The 25,964-nt window shown below is 48.6% G+C and overlaps 1 protein-coding gene across 2 annotated transcripts in view; it reads left to right on the top strand.

The window, feature by feature from the left end:
- The window catches only part of CASS4 (Cas scaffold protein family member 4), a 51,710-nt gene extending 25,979 nt beyond the window's left edge, over positions 1-25,731 (top strand). For both annotated transcript variants that reach the window (XM_079979117.1, XM_079979118.1), the window contains exons 2-7: positions 4,617-5,042; positions 17,133-17,231; positions 19,211-19,360; positions 20,330-21,697; positions 22,748-22,828; positions 24,287-25,731. In XM_079979117.1, the coding sequence (XP_079835243.1) occupies positions 4,617-5,042; positions 17,133-17,231; positions 19,211-19,360; positions 20,330-21,697; positions 22,748-22,828; positions 24,287-24,700 (2,538 nt within the window). In that variant the 3' untranslated portion in view covers positions 24,701-25,731. The remainder of the gene's footprint in view (positions 1-4,616; positions 5,043-17,132; positions 17,232-19,210; positions 19,361-20,329; positions 21,698-22,747; positions 22,829-24,286) is intronic.
- The last annotated feature ends 233 nt before the right edge of the window (positions 25,732-25,964 follow it).

Raw genomic sequence — 25,964 nt, 5'->3', positions numbered from 1 at the left:
GAGCTGATTTCCTTCAGAATGGAGAGGTTTGATCTTCTTGCAGTCCATGGGACTCTCAAGAGTCTCCTCCAGCACCATAATTCAAAGGCATCAATTCTTTGGCGATCAGCCTTTTTTATGGTCCAGCTCTCACTTCCATACATCACTACTGGGAAAACCATAGCTTTAACTATACGGACCTTTGTTGGCAAGGTGATGTCTCTGCTTTGCATACCCTCCAACATTTCTCCGACAAAAATAGGGACGTCCCATTCCATAATGATAATTTCACTATTTATACCCCACACATTTTACTGGGTTGCGCCAGCCATTCTGGGCAGCTTCCAACATATATAAAAACATAATAAAACATTAAACTTTTTTTAAAAAAAACCTTCCCTGTACATACAGGATTGCCATCAGACAGCTCGGGGGTCAGATGACTCCATACCCTCCAACCTTTCTTCAGTGAAAATAGGGATGTCCTAAGGAAAAGTGTTGTCTTTGTCCATGGAGTTTTCTTGGCAGGGATACTGGAGTGGCTTGCCGGTTCCTCCTCCAGGTGGATCACGTTTGGTCAAAACTCTCCACTATGACCTGTTCATCTTGGGTGCCCTGCTCGGCATAGTTCATAGCTTCTCTGAGTTCTTCAAGCCCCTTCGCCACGGCAAGGCAGTGATCCATGGCTACTGGTCCCATCACCTCCTGGCAAATAGAAGGGGAAGAAATGGAGGCAGTGAGAGATTTTACTTTCTTGGGCTCCATGATCACTGCAGATGGTGACAGCAGCCACGAAATTAAAAGACGCCTGCTTCTTGGGAGAAGGGCAATGACAGGCCTAGACAGCATCTTGAGAAGTAGAGACATCACCTTGCCAACAAAGGTCCGTATAGTTAAAGCTATGGTTTTCCCAGTAGTGACGTATGGAAGTGAGAGCTGGACCATAAAGAAGGCTGATCGCCGAAGAATTGATGCTTTTGAATTATGGTGCTGGAGGAGACTCTTGAGAGTCCCATGGACTGCAAGAAGATCAAACCTCTCCATTCTGAAGGAAATCAGCCCTGAGTGCTCACTGGAAGGACAGATTGTGAAGCTGAGGCTCCAGTACTTTGGCCACCTCATGAGAAGAGAAGACTCCCTGGAGAAGACCCTGATGTTGGGAAAGATGGAGGGCACAAGGAGAAGGGGGCGACAGAGGACGAGATGGTTGGATAGTGTTTTCAAGGTTACCAGCATGAGTCTGACCAAGCTGCGGGGGGCAGTGGAGGACAGGAGTGCCTGGCGTTCTCTGGTCCATGGGGTCACGAAGAGTCGGACACGACTAAACGACTAAACAACAACAACAACAAAGGAAAAGTGGGACGTTCTGGGATCAAATTAGAAACCGGGCTGGGGAAACTCAGCCAGATGGGCGGGGTATAAATAATAAATTATTATTATTATTATTATTATGAAAATAGGGGCACTTGGAGGGTTTGATGTAGCCTACTGTCCAAAGGTAAGAGTCGTGTCCAGCGTCTGGCCCAAGCAACAGCTGACATGTAGCTCCCAGAAAGTTCCATAAAAGGGAATGTATGGAAGCCCCATACAAGAGCTTTTAGGCTGAAAAAGGTCTTCCATCCCCTGCCCAATGGAGTGAGAATTCCTGTTTCCTGTTAAGACATACCTGTTTTGTTCAGATAGTGTGGAACTGTTTGTACTTTGGCTTATTTCAGCACTTTCTACATTGCACAGAAGGCTACATCTGGAAGTTAGCGCTCCTGGATAGCAGTTGCCCAACTATGCATGGTGTTACTCAGCTCTTGCATCCTGCATGTGGTGCATTCACTTTATCTTGTTTCCAACAGCTTGTTTCTCTTTCCTGGCAGCCTGATCCACACAAAAAACCCTATAATATCAGTGCTGTAGTTGGCAGTAGCTAGGAAAGGCATCCTACCAATATCCAGTGCTTCTCCTGCTGTCATGCCATCAGTGGTTTTGAGTTGATACTGTCTGCACAGAGGTTCCCAGGGGTGAGGGAGAATGAAGAAACACAGAGGTGGAGGAACCGACTGAGGCATTGCATTGCACTGCATCCCATGGTTTATCGCTTGCACAAGCGGCCAAAGGGTTCTGCGGCAAAAGAGCTCTTACTACAGTCTTGTTTGCCGATAGTAGGTGTGGCGAGATTCAGGAAGTCCCAGCTGCTCGCCCTCTTCTTGGGCACATTGTAGGTTCAATTGTGAAAACATGATATGCTTTAAGAGCACTTGTTGCAAAGCTAGATTGAAACATTAGGTCCAGGATAGGGAATTGGAGGGTCTTTCCAGTTTTGGCCTGCACATTTTCACATGGCTGGGAACTACAAATGGCATGATAGATAAAACTGGCATGAAAGATAAAACATTTAGCTAGAGCTCATATCCCTGACATCTAATTTTCTGTGTGCAGGGAATATGTAGGTGGGTCTTCTTTGTGGTGGCTCCCTGCCTCTGGAATGACATCCCCATTAAGGCATGGTCTTGCTGTTTTTTAAAGTAACTTTTTCTTGAGTTATCATAAATAAGGATAATAGGGATTATAAATGATACAAATAAATAGACCAAGTCTTCTCATGTCAAAAATAGAGCAAGAAATTTGCAGTAATATCTACAACATGTGGCCTGTTATTAGTGGTTGATGTGTAAGTTCCTGGTTCATGAATTGGTTTAAACAAAAACAAAGGGGAAACAGAGCAGAGCAGATAACATTAAACTTTGCGTAGCTAAATGCCTAGTCAGGAGCCCCTGCCAAGGAATGTTGAGCACAAACATTATTAACCTCTCCTAAGCAACTGGAGATGCTCCTCTTTAACCAGACCTTGGGGGTGGGGGCTGCGATTTTTAAGCCATTCTTAGATGCTTATTTATTGCCTGCTCCTATATGTTGCTAATTCAATGTATTTTATTAACATGATATTTTATAACACTGTTATTTTTGTTGTATAGGCAACAGCCGTTTTGTGTGGGGTTGTATTCCTGACCCCCATGCGCATCGGCAGAGCATACATAAACCCACCCTGCCCCGTCCTGTTACACCCCCATCCTGCCAATTTCGGGGTGGCGGTGATGCACGGTGGCACACATTTTGGACAAGTGTAAAACAGTTGTTGCCTGTATAATGTTTCCATGCCATGTCTTCCCACATTTGGAGCATACGGTGAAGGGCGGACTGCAAATAAGATAAATAAAATAACATACGCTTTCGTATGGATAGTTATTTCATCATATGAGCCCTTGCCCATAGTCTTGATCATTGCCTTATGCCTAGTCTCTTTCTGGGGCTGGGTGTTCATCAGTATGCATATGATACCCAGCTCTACCTCTCTTTCAAATCAGAACCAGTGAAGGCGGTGAAGATCCTGTGTGAGTGTCTGCAGGCAGTTGGAGGATGGATGGTGGCTAACAGATTGAGGGTGAATCTTGACAAGACAGAAGTACTGTTTTGGGGGGACAGGAGGCGGGTGGGTGTGGAGGACTCCCTGGTCCTGAATGGGGTAGCTGTGCCCCTGAAGGACCAGGTGCGCAGCCTGGGAGTCATTTTGGACTCACAGCTGTCCATGGAGGTCAATTCTGTGTCCAGGGCAGCTGTTTACCAGCTCCATCTGGTAGGCTGACTAAGACCCTACCTGTCCGCTGACTGCCTCATGAGGGTGGTGCATGCTCTGGTTATCTCCCGCTTGGACTACTGCAATGCGCTGTACGTGGGGCTACCTTTGAAGGTGACCCGGAAACTACAACTAATCCAGAATGTGGCAGCTAGACTGGTGACTGGGAGCGGCCACCGAGACCACATAACACCGGTCTTGAAAGACCTACATTGGCTCCCAGTACGTTTCCGAGCACAATTCAAAGTGTTGGTGCTGACCTTTAAACAGCCTCGGTCCAGTATATCTGAAGGAGCGTCTCTACCCCCATCGTTCTACCCAGATGCTAAGGTCCAGCGCTGAGGGCCTTCTGGTGGTACCCTCACTGCGAGAAGCCAAGTTACAGGGAACCAGGCAGAGGGCCTTCTCGGTGGTGGCACCTGCCCACCCTCCCACCAGACGTGAAAGAGAAAAACAACTACCAGACTTTTAGAAGACATCTGAAGGCAGCCCTGTTTGGGGAAGCTTTTAATGTTTGATGTATTAAAGGTAAAGGTACCCCTGCCCGTACGGGCCAGTCGTGTCCAACTCTAGGGTTGTGCGCTCATCTCACTTAAGAGGCCGGGAGCCAGCGCTGTCCGGAGACACTTCTGGGTCACGTGGCCAGCGTGACGAAGCTGCTCTGGTGAGCCAGCACCAGCGCAGCACACGGAAACGCCGTTTACCTTCCCGCTATAAAGCGGTACCTATTTATCTACAGTACTTGCACTTAGGGGTGCTTTTGAACTGCTAGGTGGGCAGGAGCTGGGACCGAAAGACGGGAGCTCACTCCGCCGTGGGGATTCGAACCGCCGACCATACAATCGGCAAGTCCTAGGCACTGAGGTTTTACCCACAGCGCCACCCGCATCCCTGTTTGATGTATTACGTTATTATAATATTTTGTTGGAAGCTGCCCAGAGAGGCTGGGGAAGCCCAGCCAGATGGGCGGGGTATAAATAATAAATTATTATTATTATTTTATTATTTCCAGAACACCTTGGCAAAAGCGTTGTACGACAACAAAGCAGAGTGTCCAGATGAGCTTGCCTTCCGCCGGGGAGACATCCTGACGGTTCTTGATCAGAATCTCCTCGGGAGCGAGGGTTGGTGGAAATGTTCACTTCATGGAAAGCAAGGCATGGCACCTGCAAATCGCCTCCAGCTCCTGACCACTTTACAGGCTCCTCCCTCCATCCAGCCTGGCTCCCCAGGACCGCCAACCATGCCACGGACTGTCTACCAGGTTCCTTCTGGGCGTAGGCCTCCTGTACCACTACCCGTCTATGAAAAAATGGACGGCTGGATTATGCCTCCTCCTCCTTCCTCTGCTCCTTACCCGGTGACACCGGAAGTTTACCAAGTGCCAGCGATGGCAGCTATACTGCTCAGTGAAAAGACCCAAAGTTCATCGGACCAGGTAAAAAGGCAAGCAAACCCTAAAAGAGGAAAGTGGGGAGCAAACAGGCACTAATGGTGACCCACAATATAATGTGGTGTTTTGTTTTGTCTCACCCACCTTCTCTCTGCCTCCCCCTCCCCTTAAACACACACATTCTGAAGTTTTTTATTAAGTTTTCCAAAATTCCACACATACATTTCAATACATAATAAAAGCTTTCCCCCCCTGACTTCCCACCCCCTTTTCCATAGTGTTTCTGTTTCTCTCCCTCTGTTGCATCCTGTCTTCTATCTCTTAAAGCTTGGCAAAACTACTGTAATCTTTAATCCCTCCTGTTGCTCGTAGTTCAAACCCTGCCCGCATGTTCATCGTATAATATCACACACATATTTCTTTTTCTTTCATGTAAGTTGTGTAGTCCACTGTAGACCATTTGCTGATTTTCAGTAGACCATCTCCTGCCTGCTGCTGGTAGAGGAGCTCTTGCAAAGAATGAACCCAGGAAGTTGCCTTATACTGAGTCAGACCATTGGTCCATCTAGATTGCTATTAACTGCACTGACCGGCAGTGGCTCTTTGGGATTTTAGGGAGGGTTCTCTCCCAGCTCCACATGGAGATGCCAGAGATTGAAGCTTGGATTAAAGGTAAAGGGACCCCTGACCATTAAGTCCAGTCATGGCCGACTCTGGGGTTGCGGCGCTCATCTCGCTTTATTGGCTGAGGGAGCCAGCGTACAGCTTCCGGGTCATGTGGCCAGCATGACTAAGCCGCTTCTGGTGAACCAGAGCAGCGCACGGAAACACCGTTTACCTTCCTGCCGGAGCGGTACCTATTTATCTACTTGCACTTTGACGTACTTTCGAACTGCTAGGTGGGCAGGAGCAGGGACCGAGCAACGGGAGCTCACCCCGTCGCGGGGATTCGAACCACCGACCTTCTGATCGACAAGTCCTGGGCTCTGTGGTTTAACGCACAGCACCAGCTTGGATTATGTGCATGTAAAACAGATTCTACTGCTGGGCTACGGCCCTTCTCCTGGCCTAGGTGGACATAGGTACTATTTAACTAGGGCAGGGATATATGGAGGTGTTAATGGGACTCTGTTTTGGCAAGAGATGGGCTGTGGCTCAGTGGCACAGCATCTGCTTTGTATCCCGAAGTTTGCAAGTTCAACCCCTGGCATCTCCAGATAGGACGGAGAGAAATCCCCACCTAAAGCCCAAGGTAGAATAGCAATGGTGAACAAAGGGCCGAATTCAGTCGTCTGTCTGGCCCTTGGGCTCTCCCCAAACCACACCTCCTCCTCAGCTAAACCCCTTCTCCACAGGCAACACTTCTTTGGCTTTTGCCTGACTAGAATGCATCTTTGAACTCTGGTAATGCTTCTTGCCTTCCTGGTTGGAGAACACAGAGGGATGTGTGGTTAAATTTACATACATTGCTCCACCCACTGCTATGGGCGGCCCTGCCCACCTCCGACATGTGGCCCCTGGAAGGTTTCCTAGAAGAGTTCCCCAATCCTGGTGTAGACGGTACTAAGACAGATGGACCAATAGTCTCTGAATCTGCATGAAACAGTTTCCTATGTAGTTGTTATCATAAGTCCAGGTTTCGGTCATTTTCTTCTGAAGGGAAAAGCAGAAGGACTCAGGGGATGGTTGGTGGTGAGATTACCAGGCTACAGAAGCAACTCCTCCATTAACCTGAAGATGACTTTTGATGACATGTCAAGGCTTCTCTCCCACCCTGAAAGGAGGAGACTTTGCCCCAGGCCTCCTGAGTACCTCAGAAATTCTGGAAGAATAGCTGGAAGCCCTTAGGTTCAGGCCCCCTCTACACTATACAGTGGTACCTCAGGTTACATACGCTTCAGGTTACATACACTTCAGGTTACAGACTCCGCTAACCCAGAAATAGTGCTTCAGGTTAAGAACTTTGCTTCAGGATGAGAACAGAAATTGTGCTCCAGCAGCACAGCGGCAGCAGGAGGCCCCATTAACTAAAGTGGTGCTTCAGGTTAAGAACAGTTTCAGGTTAAGAACGGACCTCCGGAACGAATTCAGTACTTAACCCGAGGTACCACTGTACATTGAAAGCAATATTGTACCACCTTAAGAAGTCATGTCTCCCTCCCCCCCAAAGAATTCTGGAAACTGCTAGAGTTGTTAGGAGACCCCCTATTCCTCCCAGAGAGCTACAACCCCCCTCAAAATATAAATATGAATCATCATTGTTATTATTAACATTTATTAGTTGCTTTATAAAGTGAAATGCAACACATAAAAGCAATTTAAAACCAAAAAAATTAAATAAAAAATAAAACCATGAACAATGCAAAAAACATAAAATACTCATCAAGCAACATATTGCTAAAGACAAGTCCTACCTTTCCAGGCACATCTCCCTGGAAAAAGCATTACAGAGGAGCATTACAGAGAAAGGGCAGGTTCTCTGCATCCCCCTTAGGTAGGGCACACAGAAAAGGGTTTCTGATGAAGACTGCAGGGTGCAGACTGGTTCACATGGGGAGAGGTGATCCTTGAGGCATTGTGGCTTTGAGTTGTATAAGCTTTCATGGTCAAAACCCAGCACTTTGAATTGCACCTGGAAACTAATTGGTAGTTAAGTAAAAACAAGATGGATTGCTGCTTGCCACTTCATAAGCATATGCCTTCTTTGGCCCACTGATACCTCAACTTTCCCAGAGGTATTTGGCTGACCCCAACTGGCAAAGTAGATGCAACTTAGCCTGATTGAGTTTAGCAGTTCTTCATCTTCCTAGGTAAAGGTAAAGGCACCCCTGACCGTTAGGTCCAGTCGTGACTGACTCTGGGGTTGCGGCACTCATTTCGCTTTATTGGCCGAGGGAGCCAGCGTACAGCTTCCGGGTCATGTGGCCAGCATGACTAAGCTGCTTCTGGCGAACCAGAGCAGCGCACAGAAACGCCGTTCACCTTCCTGCCAGAGCGGTACCTATTTATCTACTTGCACTTTGATGTGCTTTCGAACTGCTAGGTTGGCAGGAGCAGGGACCGAGCAACGGGAGCTCACCCTGTTGCGGGGATTTGAACCTCCGGCCTTCTGATCAGCAAGTCCTAGGCTCTGTGGTTTAACCCACAGCACCACCCGCGTCCCATGCTTCATCTTCCTAAACGGCTTTAAATGCTGAAAAAGAGCAAGTAACTGAAACTGCCTCAACCAACCCTTTATGAGTTCTTTGAAACAGGTAGCTAAAAAACCCCCAATCTTGAGCACTGGAAGTTCTCTGGGATTACGTCATACCCTGCATCACAGTTGTCGCTACAAAGGACAAATGTGCCGCAGCAATTCAACACGACACACACCAGCACACGTACGTACACACACACTTAAAGAACGTGGAGGGTGAATGGCCCCAGCTGGGTGCAGGAATAGAAACAGGGTAGTCCAAATTGCAGGGAGACAGCTGGCGGGTGATCAGCTGTTCCCCGAGCAGCCGGCCAAAACCTTTGCCATTCTGCTTGAGACTCTTAATACGGAATCTGTCTGAGGAAGACTCACATGTGTACGCCCCAGTCTTTAAGCTTCTACAGTGGAAATCTCCACTATTCCAGCAACACTTTCCCTAAACACAGGAGTCAATTCACACATGACAGTGAGGGTATAGCCTTCTGCATGAGTGTACTAAATGACTGAAGAAGGAGCCTCAACATTCACTATAATCACAGTGCTGCTGCCATCCATAGGTTGTGTTAAGTTGTGGGTGAACATATCTGATGACACAGCGATTCTTCAAACAGCTCTTGTTTATTCACAGGCCAGAAGGGTTCAGCCAGCCTGCTTATATAGCGCTCCACTACAACGCGACAGTAACCACTTTCTGTAACTATCCAATCACTGAACGTCACTTTCAATCCCTTATTTGCATATGTGGACCAGAGTGAAAACTATCTACAGTATCCCCCTGCTGGCCCAGGGTGGGAACTTCACTACATAACACCTTGAGTTGAAAGGAGCATGTAGGTAGGCACTCGGTGTGATCATGACCCCCCCCCCAGTTGAACAGATGCTCCTTTCCCACATGTCCCATTCAAAGGACATCGAGAGGTGGGGCTGGTGCAATGGGGCAGAGCCAGTGGGGTGCAGTCCCACCCCTTCCACATTCTTAAGTTTGTACGTAGAAGCACGCACACTGCCACAACACCCTTGATATCCATGTCCAAGAATGCTAGATTAGGCAGGATTGCTGATCATCTTTCAGGTCCAGAAGATTCAAAGTTATTGGGTTGGTTTTTGAATCATGAATCTAACCACTGGATTCTCTCCCCGCACCCCCGGATGCAGCTGTAGAGGAAAATATACTGTGGGTTGTACCCAGTGGTAGCTCTGAACTAGTGGAAAGGCTTCCATCAGTACAGGGCAAGGCAACCTGTTAAGTTGTGGGTTGACATAGCAGACGACACAGCGATTTCTCCAAGTAGCTCTTTATTTTGTAAGCTGGAATAGAGCTGACTGCAAACAGCTCAGCCGGCCTGCTTTTATAGGCAGCCGGCTGTCAACATTGTATCAACAACAGCCCAGCGTTTCCCACCTAAAATAACTGACGTGGACCTGAGTGAAAACTATCTACAGACCTGAGTGAAAACTATATACAGTATCCCCCTGCTGGCCCAGGGTGAAACTTCACTACATAACACCCCTCCCCACCGAGATAAGGCGTTAGTTACAATCGTAATGGTTTCCTTATATACAGCACTACGCGTAATGGTTCAATTAGGCACAAAAGCATATCGGTTACATTTCCCATACTTAGACCAACAGTGATACATGTCCAACAACATAGTCCTTTAAATAAGTTGGGCGCTTGGAAACTCTGCCAGACCGCCGGGGACTGGTAGCCAAGTCCAGAGGGCCACACAGTTCTTGCTGAGGCTGTGGTGCAACCCTAGGTGGCGTTGGAACCAACTCCCCTGGATCCGCTGCTGTGGGTGCAGCCTCCGCAAGTGGAGTGGTCTGAGTCTGCGGTAAGTCTGGCAGACCCTCTGAAGCGGCTTGGTTCGGCTCCACGCTGGCAGTTTGCGAGGGAGGTGTAGGTGGAGCCTCACCATCTGTACGTGTCTCTTCTTGAGCCGCAAACGCAGTTGGGGGCACCACGGTAGTGTCCAAGCCCCCAACCCTGCGCCTAAGCTGGTCTATGTGCCGTTGCCACAAGCGTCCGTCTTCGAGTGCCACCTGGTACGAGCGAGGTCCAGTGACTCCCACTACTGTGGCTGGCACCCAAGGAATGTCCCCCACATAGTTCCGGGCAAAGACCTGGTTTCCTGGGACAAATGACCGTGGCACGTTGGCACAGCCTGGGGGTTCAGCCACGGCAAAGTCCGGGTGCAGCCGGTCGAGCGGTGACCTGAGGTGGCGGCCCATAAGCAGTTCAGCAGGACTCCGCCCTGTGGCCGCATGAGGGGTGATGTGTTGCACGAACAAGTATTCGGCGACCCGCTCATGCCAGTCTCCCCGGTCCAGGCGCGCCAGTGCCTCTTTTGCCGAGCGCACCATTCTTTCCGCTTGCCCATTGCTGGATGGATGAAAGGGTGCCGTTAGGGCATGGCGGATGCCCAGTCCCAAAAGATACCGCTCAAACGTGCCTGACGTGAACTGCGGTCCGTTGTCAGAGACAAGGACATCAGGACACCCATGCGTTGCAAACAGGCCTCGCAGCACCCGGATGACGGCTTCGGTAGTGGTGGAGGCCATCAGGGCGACCTCCAGCCATTTGGAATAGGCGTCCACCACTACCATAAAGGTCCGGCCGTGAAAGGGGCCAGCCAGATCGATGTGCACCCTCGACCAGGGTGTCTTTGGCGTCTCCCAGGTGTGTCCCTTAGCTGCCGGTGGTGCAGGCCACGACTCTTGGCACGCTTGACAGGCGGACACCCAGGCAGTGATGGCATCGTCCATATTAGGCCACCAGACGTAACACCGAGCCAACGCCTTCATTTTGACAATTCCCGGGTGGCCAACGTGCAGAGCCTCCAGGACGCGCTGACGGAGTCCCTGGGGAATCACGACGCGGTCTCCCCACAGCAGACAGCCGCGATGAACTGAGAGTTCATGTTGTCTGGTTGCGAAGGGCTGGAACTTCAATGCAAAAGGCCCTTGTGGCCACCCCCTCCACACCCAGTTGAGCACCCGGCTGATGGTGCGATCCTGGGCAGACGCGGAGGCCACAGTGGCAGCCGATACAGGCGCTGCCGGAAGATCCTCAATCAGAAGGAGCGATGAAGCTGGAGCCGGGTCTTCCACAAATGCTGGAAGAGGGCAACGGCTGAGGGCGTTGGCATGGCCTATCGATTTCCCGGGGCGATGGATGAGCCGGTAGTGGTAGGCAGCCAGGAAAACAGTCCATCGCAGCATGCGTGGCGAGAGGACCGGTGGAGTTGGACGATCACCGTCGAGGAGGCCCAGGAGTGGCTTGTGGTCAGTGATGAGGTCAAAAGTCCTGCCATAGAGGTATTCATGGAACCTCTTCACTCCAGCCACAAGTGCCAGTGCCTCCTTGTCGAGCTGGCTGTAATTCCGTTCCGTCGGAGATAGCGTCCTGGAAAAGTAGGCGAGCGGTGCTTCTCTGCCGTCTGGAAAACGGTGACTAAGGACAGCACCAATGCCAAAAGGTGAGGCGTCGCAGGCAAGGACCAGCGGCCTGGATTCACTGTACTGTACCAGCACACTGTCTGATGAAAGGAGAGCCTTGACCGCGTTGAAGGCCGCCGTCTCCCGATGACCCCAGGCCCAAGGCGTCTTTGTGCTAAGGAGTCGGTGAAGAGGCTCAGCCACTGTGGCTTTGTGGGGCAGGAACATGTTATAAAAGTTCAGCAGCCCCAGGAACGCCTGCAACTCCGTCTTGTTCTTTGGGGTGGGGGCCTGCTGGATAGCGCGGATCTTGGATGTGGTCGGGTGAAGGCCGGAGGCATCGATAAGATAGCCCAGGAACTCTACCTGTGGAACGGCGATCTGGCACTTTTCCCTCTTTACCTTGAGCCCAGCCTCTTGGAACCTGGTCAGCACGGCACGGAGGCGCTCGGACAGCTGCTGGTGTGAGTCTGCAGACACCAAGACGTCATCAAAATATGGTACCACGCCCGGAAGCCCTTGCAGGAGACGCTCCATAAGGCTTTGGAAGATGCCAGGAGCCACACTCACCCCGAACTGCAACCGGCGGCAACGGAATGCCCCCCGGTGGGTGACGATCGTCTGGGCTTCAGCAGTGGCATCATCGACGGGCAGTTGTTGATAGGCTTGGGCAAGGTCCAGCTTAGCGAAGACCTTACCCTCACCCAGGGAATGCAGCAGGTGTTGGACAACAGGAACCGGATAAGCGTGCTGCTGAAGTGCCTTGTTGATCGTGCACTTGTAGTCAGCGCAGATTCTCACTGACCCATCTGGCTTGACAGGCGTGACGATGGGGGTTTCCCACTTGGCATGGTCAACCGGCTCCAAAACTCCTTGGGCGATCAGTTTGTCCAGTTGTTTGTCCACCTTAGCCTTGAGAGCAAAGGGAACCCGGCGTGGCTTTAGCTTGATGGGGGCGACTTGTGGATCAAGGCTAAAGGAGATGGGCGTACCTGTATATTGCCCCAAGGTGCCATCGAAAACCTCGGCAAAGTCTTTGACCAGACCCTCAGTCTCTGCGTTAGAGATGCAGTTGATGCCGGTGACTTCCAGGCCGAGGGCATCAAACCAGTCTAGCCGTAGGAGGCTTGGCCGCAGACCTTCGACCACCACCAACCGGAGCAGGCCCGAAAAATCCTTGAAGGCAATCCGGAACCGGCCAACGCCTACCACGGGAATGTCGTTTCCCTGGTAGTCTCTCAGGTGTACACGGTGAGAGTCGAGTTGCCTTTTGGACACTCTGGGTACCAGTCTTTTGATGGTGCTCCATGACACGATGGACAGGGCAGACCCGGTGTCGATCTCCATGTCACATGGAGCTCCTTCAATGAGCACCGTGACGTTCAGCTTGCGTCGCGTAGGCGAGTCGGTTTGGCCAATCGTGGTTCCAGACGGGCAGCGGCCGTTGGTGAGAGCGAAACAACTTTCCTTGGCAGACTGGAGTGAAGACTTGGACTTGCGAGTCGATGAAGGGGGGGTGTCAGACAGAGCCGATCGGCAGACCTTAGCAATGTGGCCCCTTCTGGAACAGTTCCTACAGATGGCGTCTCTGAATCGACACTTGGCACGGGAATGGTTGCCTCCGCAGCCGGCACATTCCGGTTGGCCCTTGGACTTCTGTTGGAACTTCCTGCGCTCCCGCTTTGTCTGGTGCACGTCATCGTCTTCACTGGAGGATGCCTCATCACTGCTGGCCTCTTCATGATGCACCGGAACTGGCTCCTTAGCAAGACGCGGGCTGCTGGACTTGCGGATCTCCTGGGCGGAGCGTTCAGCAGCTTCTGAGGCCACAGCCTCCTCAATGGCTTTCTGTAGCGTGAGGTCTGGCTTGGCAAGGAGACGCCGTTGCAGATGGATGTCCCGGACCCCGCAGACGATTCGATCCATCAGGGCATCGTCTAAGTCTCGGAACTCACAGTGCATTGCAGCCTGTCGCAGGGCGGTGGTGTAGTTGTTGATTGACTCCCCCTCTGCCTGGTTCCGGTGGTAGAACGCATGGCGGGCAGCAATCTTGGACGGCTTTGGTGTGTAGTGGTTGCGGAGCTTCTCTTGGATCGTGTCCCATGGTGTTGCCTGGACTGCTTCAGGCGCAACCAATGCTCGGGCCGTCTCAAACACCTCAGGCCCACAGAGGCTGAGGAATGGGCCCCGCTTCCGATCCTTTGATACTGCTGTCAGCTCGTTGGCTTGGAGGTAGCAGTCGAACCGAGCGAGGTAGGAGTCCCATGATTCAGAGGCTGGCGCAAACGGCGGTAGAGGCACAAGTAAAGCCATGATTCCGATGCCGGCGTGAAGGGCGATGGATGGAACACAGTGCTCTTAGCCAGAACAGTCAGCTCTGAATTGGTTCTGTCCAGTGATTTTGCTCAGTGATTTTGCTCTGTGATTCAGCTCAGTGATTCAGCTCAGTTCAGAGGCTGGCCGCATCTGGCTGTGCTCTGATGTCCATCGATCCCATCCTCTTCGCCAGTGTTAAGTTGTGGGTTGACATAGCAGACGACACAGCGATTTCTCCAAGTAGCTCTTTATTTTGTAAGCTGGAATAGAGCTGACTGCAAACAGCTCAGCCGGCCTGCTTTTATAGGCAGCCGGCTGTCAACATTGTAGCAACAACAGCCCAGCGTTTCCCGCCTAAAATAACTGACGTGGACCTGAGTGAAAACTATCTACAGACCTGAGTGAAAACTATATACAGTATCCCCCTGCTGGCCCAGGGTGAAACTTCACTACATAACACAACCCATTCTCACCAGTCCTCCCTGACAATTGCAGCTCTCTGTGCATTAATCCTTGGAGGAGATGGGGGGGGGCACAGGGGGCTGCACATGGTGGGAAGAATCGGTGAAAATCCGGTGCCCAGCACCATTGGATACAGCCCACTATTCTAACCAGTTGCTCAGGATATTGTAAACTGGCTCCTGATAGCTGGGTGCTGGCCTTTCCTTTTAAAAATGCAGTTTGAAATGTGGTCGATTGCTCACATTTAGTTTTTCGCCGGTTGCCCGTAACTTATGGTTCTCCTCCACCAACCTCTTGCACCCTTTGGCTGTCTGTCACAACATTTTCATCTCAGGGGTGGAGCTCACTTTGCCCCTGAAGATTTGATCAGTACTTTCCTAGGAAGTCTTTGGTAGCTTTCTGAGCAGCTGAAAACTTGCCTTTTAGAGGCGACCTGCCCATGGAGTGTTGCCAGTGGCCCTGGGAAGGGACCTCCCTTCCGTTTCACAGCCTTTCTGATCTTTTTCGTGTTGTAATACTTCTAACCTCGCCTGGAAACTTCCTGGGGTGACACACTTGGTGTTCCAGTGTTGCAATCTGTTTACAAAATTGGGCAGTGTGGGGAGGGTTATGAACTGCTTCAGAATAGGTAGACGCACTGCGTTTACAAGGCAGATTTCCTTGCTGCTAGCAACTCAGAAGTTTGAGTGGTTTTTCTCTGGAATGGTCGTACTTTCCAACATCTCTCTGACGAAACACATGCCAGGGTCTTGCTTGTCAGCACCTTCAAGGGAGTGGCATCTGTTTTCCATGCAGAAGGTTCCAGATTCAGTCCCTGGCATCTTCAGGTAAGGCTAGAAATATCCGCTTTCTGAAACCCTGGAAAGCTGCTGCCAGACTCCAGCAATACTGAGCTAGATGGATTCATGATCTGACTCAATGTAAGGCAGCTGCCTATGTTCCTGTCTGTGTCTATTCTTGTCAGAGCTGGCTCCAGGTTTGAGAGGGCGAAGCGCTCTCTGGGCCTTCACCTGCATTAGTGGGCTCACCTTGTGAGCTTACCTGGTGACAGCAGATGCAGCAGTGCTCTGATCAGACTCTTTTAAACTAGAGCATAAAGGAAACATGGCAGTCCTGTCCCTATTCGGTCTCTTTTATTTGGTTCTCATTTTAATAGCACTTTAGTGTGAAGTGTTTTAATAGAATTATAGTGCTTCACGGTCGCAACATCTCAGCAGTGTGGCCACTAACAATGATATGTTTCTGATGTAAAACTCTGGGTGAGAGAATAGCTTTCCCAAAAGACATACATTATTACCATTCTATTCCAATTGATCAGATTTTTCTATAGGAGTAAACGTGGTGGGATCTTGTCCTCCCCTCTAGGGTTTATAGCACTAAGTTTCTCCTGTCTTTTCAGCCATCTGTTTTGTCAGATGGCAGTGGTGGTTGCTCGTGAGTAACCAGGCAGGACTCAGACCTGTCTTTTACAGGTTTTATTTTGGTGCAAACTATTTACAGTGCAGAGCCACAAGTTCATGTCTGCCTCAAAAGCTAGCAGAATCTGGGAGTGGTTGTTTCCTGGACCAACCCCAACATAACAGTTTCCTTACTCCCAGCCTTTTCCTTCCCTCTTTGCGCTTTAGACCTCTGCGCAGGGTGGGCAACGTAAGGGGCGTGTTTCCCTCCTGGCTGGCTTGGCCAGAAGCGGTGCTGAGGCTCCCTGCAGCATCCTCTGGTCCTTTTACCTCTTCCCAGTGGCGTAGCGTGGGGGGTGCAGGGGGGGCCGGCCGCACCAGGCGCAACATCTGGGGGTTAGGGTTAGGGGGCGCAAATCCATGGGTTAGGGGGCGCAAATTACTTGCCTTGCCCCGGGTGCTGACAACCCACACTACGCCACTGGGTGGGCTATGCCCAGTGGCGTAGCGTGGGGGGCGCAGGGGGGGCTGGCTGCACCGGGCGCAACATCTGGGGGTTAGGGTTAGGGGGCGCAAATCCATGGGTTAGGGGGCGCAAATTACTAGCCTTGCCCCGGGTGCTGACAACCCACGCTACGCCACTGCCTCTTCCCCACTGGAGGTGGGGCTTTCCTCATCACTGGAAGAGGAGCTGCTTCGCAAGATTTTCGGAGGCTCCCTGTAACACAACTGCCCCTCTGTTTCCCGCCCCTGTTCTGATGGCAGTTCCCTGACATGTTTGGAGAAAATGGCAGGACCTCTCCTGACTTCTCTTTACTAGATTTTAATCTTGGATGCCTTATGTACTACCCGCTCCAATAAGCACCTTGGTGGCACAGATCATCGTTTACTAATCAGTGATTAGTACAGTATAGTGTAGTGTAGTACTGTCTTGTCTTGTCTTGTATCATAGAAACCTGCCAGACAAAAATGGTAAAAATGGGAAATCATTGTTCAAAGAACAATCTCATTCCGCAGACACCTCTGTGGCCAGGAGTGCCTTTTTACCAGCTTCATAGTCCATGCATTAGTAATCTCAGGACTAGAGTATTGCAATGAGCTTTAGTCAGGGCTGGCCTTGGACCTGGTCTGGAACCTCCAGCAAGTGCAGAATTCAGCGACTAGACTGCTGATGGGGCAGGTGGCTGGCAGCATGTGACGCTTCTGCTAAAACACACGCACTGGCTGCTCACATGCTCCCGGGCCAGCTCAGCAATAGGCTGACAATAGCTACTGATCTTCATATCCTGTAACCTCTTTTCAATTTCTTCATCATTTTCTTCCCAGCACCTCTACACTCTTCCCAGAGCAACCTGGGCATCATCAATGGAGAGGAAAAGTGATATATATGACGTCCCATCGCCGCAGCATCATGTGTTCACACAGGTGAGGCCCTCTGCCTTGATTGATATGGCTATCAGGTAACAACAGGCAGTCAGTTAAACATCATTGCCAGCTATCCTTCTAAAAAATACACCACTGAGGGAAAATGTTTCAAGGCCCAGTAGTGTGTGGAGACCTACCAGCTGAAGACCAAGCAGCTAGTTAGTGCCTGTGACAGCACAGGGGTCAGATAACATGCTCTCCTTTCCCTGCCTTATTTTCAGACAAGCTTTTCTTTTAAAGTCGACTTCTGTTTGTAGAGGCTGAGCATTCCTTGCTATGCCACCGCATTGAGTAGATCCATATTTTAATTCAGATCTCCGGAAATACGTTTATTAAGCCACTCTGCCATCTAGTGCTTGTTCTTTTTCAATGTGCCATTATAATGCAATCAGATTTTTTTTGACAGTACAGAAATGACCAGGAGCCATGCAGATCCCTCTACCTCTAACAGTGAACTTCCTGCCAAGCCACTCACTGGGGTTTTATATATTTGCACATTTGTCTTTGCAGTCAAAAGGGCTAGGGTTGTTGTTGGCAACCTTCTGTTTCGGGAGACAATGGAGGAGTAAGCCTTTGCGGGTGAAGTCAAACTGTTGGAAGGTTGTGGCACCTGCTGTGGCTGTAGAGACCGATATGGGACAGACATGTTTTGTTGCAGCTGGGGCAGATGAAGGTGTCCATTTGTGTGGCTGCAGATGCACCATGGCATTTCTTCACTCTGCACAACTCCCAGTAGTCATCCCTCCTCTGGTATCTCCTATGGGTACATGACCTGACTGCCTGTCTCCAGGCACTGCAGTGGTCTGCAAGGGATTCCCACATGGAAGGGTTGATGTTGACAGCCTTCATATCACATCTGCAGACACTAATTGTAAAAAATTAAACACTGAAATGTTAGTGTTAATCTGGGCTATGCAAAATCTAGATTGTGGAGGTCAGTGACTGGGAAGCAGGAACAGCCAATGGCACCTAAGGTATACCAAACAGAAGGCCAAACCCCTGCTGTTCATACCAGGTTTGGCCAATTGAGAGTCTCGCTACTACTTTCCAGTAGCAGGGGCCTATTCTTTTCTGACTGTGAGACATAAGCAAAACACTTGTCTAGATCCCAGCCCCTACTTCCTGGGAGTCCCTGATAGGTTGGCACCAGGACTGACAGCATGCTTAGCATGGTTTTCCCTGATATGCCTTTTTCTACGCCATGCCCTTGTCCCACTGTCTTACCCAACAGCAGCACTCCTCATGAGGCAGGTACCATTTTAAAGGTAAAAGGTAAAGGGACCCCTGACCATTAGGTCCAGTCATGACCGACTCTGGGGTTGCGGCGCTCATCTCACTTTACTGGCCGAGGGAGCCGGCATACAGCTTCTGGGTCATGTGGCCAGCATGACTAAGCCGCTTCTGGCGAACCAGAGCAGCGCACGGAAACGCCATTTACCTTCCTGCTGGAGCGGTACCTATTTATCTACTTGCACTTTGCCGTGCTTTCGAACTGCTAGGTTGGCAGGAGCAGGGACCAAGCAATGGGAGCTCATCCCGTCACGGGGATTCGAACCGCCAACCTTCTGATCGGCAAGTCCTAGGCTCTGTGGTTTAACCCACAATGCCACCCGCATCCCTAGGTAGCATTTTAACACCCCACAATGTTCCAGTTCAATGTATGGCAATGTAAAAGTGATGCCGGGGCAGGCATCAGTTCTGGGCCCTGCGCAGAAGACTGATGCTTCAGTATGGTAATGCCAGGCCTGATCCCTGACATTAAAACCTCTTCCAAATATTACGCAGTTGCATTCACAGAGTTACAGAAAATGGCATAAGGACTACTCCTGTTCTTTTTTTCTCTACCTCTTTTAATTTAGGGAGACTTAGGGAGACTTGTAATGATCAAAACCAAAGAACTTCTGTGCATGCATTGAAAGAAATGTATACAGTGATTCCTCCAGCGCTGTTGGTTAATTTCTTTTTAACCATTTAACTAGGGTCTTGCCACACCACCCTCTTCCAGAAAGGGCTCCAAACTATTCCCCTCCAAAGAATGCTACCTGGGAACAGCACAGCAGCTTTACGATATCCCGTTGAGCCCAGAAAAGCCACGAACTCACACACTGCAAGAGTCTTCCTTAGAAAATGTAAGTGCAGCATACTTTGTTGTGTGGATCATGAAGCTTTGTCGTTCTGTCAATCATGCTGCTCTTATTATGGGGACCTGGTTGTGGATGGGCTGAACTGGCGTGTGACTTCTACAAAACCCAGATCCTTAAGGTCAGTTGCTGTACGCTGAAGGGAGAACAAGAGGTTGGCTACTACCTCCAATGTCGGCTTGCAGGTACAGGCAGCTGCAGATCTGAGGAGGCACTGGATGAAACCTCTCCCCTGTTGGTGGCCATCTTGGGCTTCCTTGGTGTCAAGCTGCTGCCAGCGACTCCTAGCCGGTTGCCCAGGAATGTACAAAGACAAGGAACGTATCTTACCATCTGCTTTTTATTCAGTATTTACAGAGACACGCTATAGAACCCAGTCTCTTGGATCATGGCGTTGTCCCAAGTGAATCTCCACCCTCCGCTGCTCCACTTCCTCATTTGTCAATCTCATCATCTCTCCTACTGGTGCTGCTATGTGCCCTCTGTCTTTGAGCTCTTTGCTCTCCTACTTTCAAGGTTCACCAGGTTCTGGGAGAGGGATGTCTGCAATACTTTCTAAAGACATTGTGTCTTTCAGCTTCTTCCTCCTTTCCCACTATTTCCCAACTTTCCCCCTCGTCTGCCTCTGAGCTGTGACCTCTGTTGTAAATCTAAACTGTCTTCCTCTTGGTCCTCCCTGGAAGGGTCAAGCTGGGGAGGCGGTCCCCATCATTCCTCCTCTGCCCAGTCTCTGACAGTTGGCAGTGTCAGGAAGCAGTACTCTGAACAACACTACAAGCAGCATCGGGGGGTCTGAGCCTAGTGCATTTTTTGAATTTTTGTTATGTTTGTATTGTTTCATTTGGTTTTAAAATTGCTAGCATGGGATTCTGTTTTTTCACTTTTGTACACTGCTTTGAGTTTGCAGAAGTGGAATAGAATTGCAATTGTAATAGCATGCATTTTGCTGTTTTCCAGGTGTATGTCATTCCCACACCACTTTCAAGAGAACGTGACGTTATAGAAAGAGGGCCTCAAGGAAAGCATCCGGGTCCTTACAATACTTTGCCAAACCTTCGGAAATCAGAATGGATCTATGATATACCTGTGTCACCCGAAAAAGCAGGGTTAAACTCAGCTCTTCAGAATCGTTCGCCAAATATACATGCGTTTTATGATATACCACCAACGAGGCTCGATTCTGGTACGCAGAAAATCCTGCCAACAAATAATGAAGTCAAACTGGTAACTTCAGAAGTATATGATGTTCCACCTGTACAAAGGAAACTAACTCTTCCAGAAATTCCCCTGTATGACATACCATCTACACATGAAGCCTTAGTGCAGCGTCAGAATGGTAACTACGATGTTCCTTTGGGTACTCTGTCCTCCATGATTGAAAAGGAGAGCCATCAACAGACTGTCTATGATATACCACGAGGAATGCCTGTTGTTTCGTCTCAAAAGAAAGAAAACACACAGAGTCCTAATTCTGGAGATCACACATACGTTTTCCCTCTACCACATTACACAGATAGCAAACAAGACCAAGATCGATTGTCTGTTTCCAGTGTGGACAGCAGAACCAGCACCATATCAACATGGTCAAGCTCTTCTACTGAGTCCTGTTCATCTGCAGCATCCTCATCTACCCCTTCTTCATCATCAGAAGAAACCGCTAAAGAAGCAACAATGGAACTTGAGTTTGCCATAGAAACACTGACTAAGCTCCAGCATAGCGTGTCCAGTTCAATTGCAAGTCTCATGATCTTTGTAAGCAGCAGATGGAGGTACCAAGAACACCTGGAGGGAAACCTTGAGGAAATCCACCGAGCGGTTGACCACATAAGGGTCTCGTTGGGAGAATTCTTGGACTTTGCTAGAGCCATTGAAGGAAACTCTGCTCGGTCCTCGGACAGTAAACTTCATGCAAGAATTAAAAAGCAACTGAATATCCTCATGGACTCATTTCAGATGCTGGTGGAAACGAGAGAGGCCTTGAATAACTGCAAATGGTCACTCGATGTTCTAGTCATTGAGAAGCCTCAGAACAACCCTGACGATCTGGATCGGTTTGTTATGATTGCTCGCACCATTCCAGATGACATCAAAAGATTTGCATCTATCATCATAGCTAACGGGAAGCTACTTTTCAGAAAGAACTGCAAAGAGAAAGAAGGCAAGGAATGGAGAGTTGGTGCAGAGCATGAAATAATTAAGCCAGGAGCTGAACAGCGGGTAGATTCTCTTTTAAGACATATTTTAGATAAGCCAAAAGAAAATAGTCCATGTCTGGAGAAAGGAAAAGCTGCCATCACTGAAGTTTGTGATTATATTCAGCAACAGGTCAGTAGGGCTTTGATATACATGCACAATATCATGCCTTTCATTCTAGATTAATTAAACTGGAATACCTACCACTCCAATTTTGAACGTACGAACTTTAATTAAAAAATTAATATGCCTTTCAGTCCAAGATTATTGAGGCAGCTAACATACAACAAAAGACCATATTGAAAATCACAAAAATAGAATAAACAGAAAGGGTAAAATACTAGAAGAAATGTAGTGACAATGGAAGCTAGGTGGAACAAAAAATGTCTATGTGTCTTTTGTTGTTGTTTAGTCGTTTAGTCGTGTCCGACTCTTCATGACCCCATGGACTAGAGCACGCCAGGCACTCCTGTCTTCCACTGCCTCCCGCAGTTTAGTCAAACTCATGCTGGTAGCTTCGAGAACACTGTCCAACCATCCCGTCCTCTGTTGTCCCCTTCTCCTTGTGCCCTCCATCTTTCCCAACATCAGGGTCTTTTCTAGGGAGTCTTCTCTTCTCATGAGGTGGCCAAAGTATTGGAGTCTCAGCTTCAGGATCTGTCCTTCCAGTGCGCACTAGGGCTGATTTCCTTAAGAATGGAGAGATTTGATCTTCTTGCAGTCCATGGGACTCTCAAGAGTCTCCTCCAGCACCATAATTCAAAGGCATCAATTCTTCGGTGATCAGCCTTCTTTATGGTCCAGCTCTCACTATGTGTCTTTACCCATAGCTAAGAGGCTGATCATCTTACTTGCATGCAGAAGGTACCAAGTTTGATCCCTAGCATCTCCCGGTAGGGTGAGGAGGGACTCCTGCCTAAAACCCTGGAGAGCTGCTGCCAATCAGTGTAGACAACACTGAGCAAGATGGAACAATGTTCTGACTCATGATAAGTCAGCTTCTGATAATGTTTTTTTTAAAACAATTTTTTTTATAAAGCTTAGACCTCAGAGGGCATTTGGACAGGATTTCTAATAATGCATGATCATACAGCATGTAGTCTTTTTCCCATTTAAGGATTATGACCATCTGTGTTAAATATAATACATACATCTTTCTCCCCCCACCCCCACCCTTTGCAGAAATCACCAGGACCGGGACAGACACAACCATCTCTTTCATATAGCAAGGTGGAGAGGAAGAATGTCAAGTTAAAAATAAAGGTAAAGTTATTATTTGCAGCAAAGATCTAAAATTATTAATCTGTTTCAGATTTTTTCCAGCACTCCCGCACCACAATTAGGCTTTTAAAAATGTCTCCTTTTACTGGAGGTTCCCCACTGTGGTCTATAATCCTTCAAATCACACCTTTGTTCCATTGAAATTATGACTGGAACATTTAGTTGATAGATCTGTTAACAGATTAATTTAGTAAAAAACATTTTGACCAACTAAAACAGTTTTCCACAGTTAATCAGGTAGCATATTCCCTGCTCCCAAATATATAGTTATTAAAAACCCTGATGTACCAAGAACCATTCCCTCCTGTGTGAAAGAAAGTGGAATGTCTCTTTAAAGATGATGACTGACACATGCACACATAATCTTAAAACACCGTTTTCTCATGTGCAGATTTATGCAGATTTTATTCTCTAATTAATTAATTGACAGGTAACATATGCAATTAATTGAATAACATTCCTTAAATTGAGTTACCGCCCTAGTTCAATCCCCGACTTCGCTAGAGGAAAGAATGTGGTAACAGGTGACTTCCGCCTGATTCCTTGGAGAGCTTTTGCCAGTCATAGTAGACTCAGCTGGGCTAAATGTCTGATACAGCATAAGGCAGGTTTCTGTGTCCCTAACTGTAGTATTTGAGTATACTGGTATTAGTAAATAACCTTTACTTCTGATGTGATGGAATGCCTTACAAAAAAACTACACTCAGGCTTCCCAAGGTTGATGCGCTCCAATTTGTCTTTGACTACAACTCCCATCGGGACACGGGTGGCGCTGTGGGTTTTAAACCACAGAGCCTAGCTGTACGCCGGCTCCCTCAGCCAATAAAGCGAGATGAGCGCCGCAACCCCAGAGTCGGTCACGACTGAACCTAATGGTCAGGACTCCATTTACCTTTACAACTCCCATCATCCCTGACAATTTACCATGCTCATTGGGACTGATGGGAGTTGGAGGCCAACAACATCTGGAAGGTACCAGGTTGGGGAATCATAGAATCTTATAGTTGGGACTGACCCCAAGAGTCATCTAGTCCAGCCCTCTGCAATGCAGGAATCTCAGCTAAAGCATCCATGACAGATCTTCACCCAACCTCTGTTTAAAAACCTCCAAGGAAGGAGACCACCACTTCTCATGGGAGTCTGTTCCACTGCTGAACAGGTCTTTCTGTCAGATAGTTTTTCCAAATGTTTAGTCGGAATCTCTTTTCTTGCAACTTGAAGCCATTGGTTCGAGTCCTACCCTCCAGAGCAGGAGAAAACAAGCGTGCTCCCTCCTCCATGTGACAGCCCTTAAGATATTGGAAGATGGTTTATCATATCTCCTGTCAGTCTCCTCCACCTATGATGAGGCATAATGTTGTGGGCAAGGAGGATTCAACCAAGAAGATGAATGTTGATAGCTCTCAGTAATAGTTCTTGTTTTCGTTTTTCCCTCTCTAGGATTCTCCACCTATGATGAGGCATAATGTTGTGGGCAAGGAGGATTCAACCAAAAAGATGGTCCTCTCTGATCTCTGCAGACTGTATTTTGGTGCTGTCCAGAAGGCTATTGGTGTCTTCCACAAAAGTCTTAGCAACGATCTGGCTCCTGAAGTTTTCATAGCCAACAGCAAAATGATAATTATGGTGGGCCAAAAGTTGGTGGATGCCTTATGTCAGGAAGCCCTTCAGAAGGCCGATCGAAACGAGATATTGCATGGCAGCAGCAACTTTTGTGGTTTGCTAAAGAACTTGGCAGTTGCAACGAAAAATGCTGCAATGCAATATCCAAGCCCCGAGGCAATGAAAGAACTTCAGAATCAAGCTGATGGGCTGTCGAAGTATACACAGCAATTCCGAGCAATGATGGAATGAAGCCATCATTCTTCTGGTGTCCTGAGGATACCCCATACTGACAGGTCTTTAGATTCAGGCATTTGTTCAGAAATCCTGTGCTATCAAGATTCTTGAATGTGGGGAGGATTCTAGCTGCACTCAGTGAAACACTTTTAACAACCCCCCTTCAGAACTTCCCATTTGACACAGGAAGGTTTGGAGTGGAGGAAGTGGGGGGCTGCCATCTGCAGTTCCTTCACAGTGCAAGGTAACAATAGGGCCCAACAGAAGCTGAATTCCAACAAGGCAGACCCTGTGGGTGAGTAGTTCCAGGAATTAGATGGGCTGCCTATTCTGAATGCATTGCATTCTCCCTGAAAGAACGTGTGTGAAGTTTGAAGGTGCTCCTGGAAACATCAGTGTCACTGGAGGCCACCTTTTCTGCTTCCAATGGTACACCGTAACTACAACTAGACTGAAATAAGTTGGTTTCAGTGACCCGTGCACTGGTAACCACAAGTTTAGGTTAATGTTATGTGCTCTTTGTGGGTCTGTTCTTAGGCTTGATGTGGAAGTTGTAACTGGTGCTGAATGTGGCAGCTATGCTTCTAACCACATATGCTACACCTCTCTTGAAGATGCTGCAAGGGATGGCAATGGACTACTGAGCCCAGTTCAAGGTTCTGTAATGGACTTATATGACCCTAAACAACTCGGGACCCAGTTATCTGACAGAGCGCTTCCTTCCATATGATCCTGTCTGTTCATTAAGATCTTCAGTGGAACCCCTACTAGTGGTGCCATGACCTGCATTGGTCCATCTGGTGACAACCAGGAAGAGGCCATTCTCTACAGTTGTACCAGTGCTATGGAGTAGTCTCTCCTCCTCAGGCACATTCAGCGTTACGTTTCCACCGACAGTTTAAAACATTTTTTATTGATGCAAATATCTACCAGCCATTAATGCTGGCTTAATTGTCCTCTGCTCATTGTTTTATTGTGTATTTATGCAGTTTGATGTAATTCTACTGTAATTTTATCATTGTACACTGCTTTGATACATTTTAAGTGAGAAGTCTTTTAATAAATAAATTTAAATCAATAAGTGATTGCAAAAACTGAGTTCTGTTTCTAGAAGTAATGGAGAGACTCTTTGAGAAGCAAATAGAATGTGTGCCCATTTTCTCCTTGTGCAAGGAGCACAATAGTACTGTAGCTCCCTACCTCACAGGAATGTTGCAACAACAAATATATACCAGGTGTGTGTGTGTGTGTGTGTGTGTGTGTGTGTGTGTGTGTGTGT

This window comes from Podarcis cretensis (genome assembly GCF_951804945.1).
Source record: "Podarcis cretensis genome assembly, chromosome: 6".
Lineage (NCBI taxonomy): Eukaryota > Metazoa > Chordata > Lepidosauria > Squamata > Lacertidae > Podarcis > Podarcis cretensis.
This window is presented reverse-complemented; position numbering and strand designations above follow the sequence as displayed.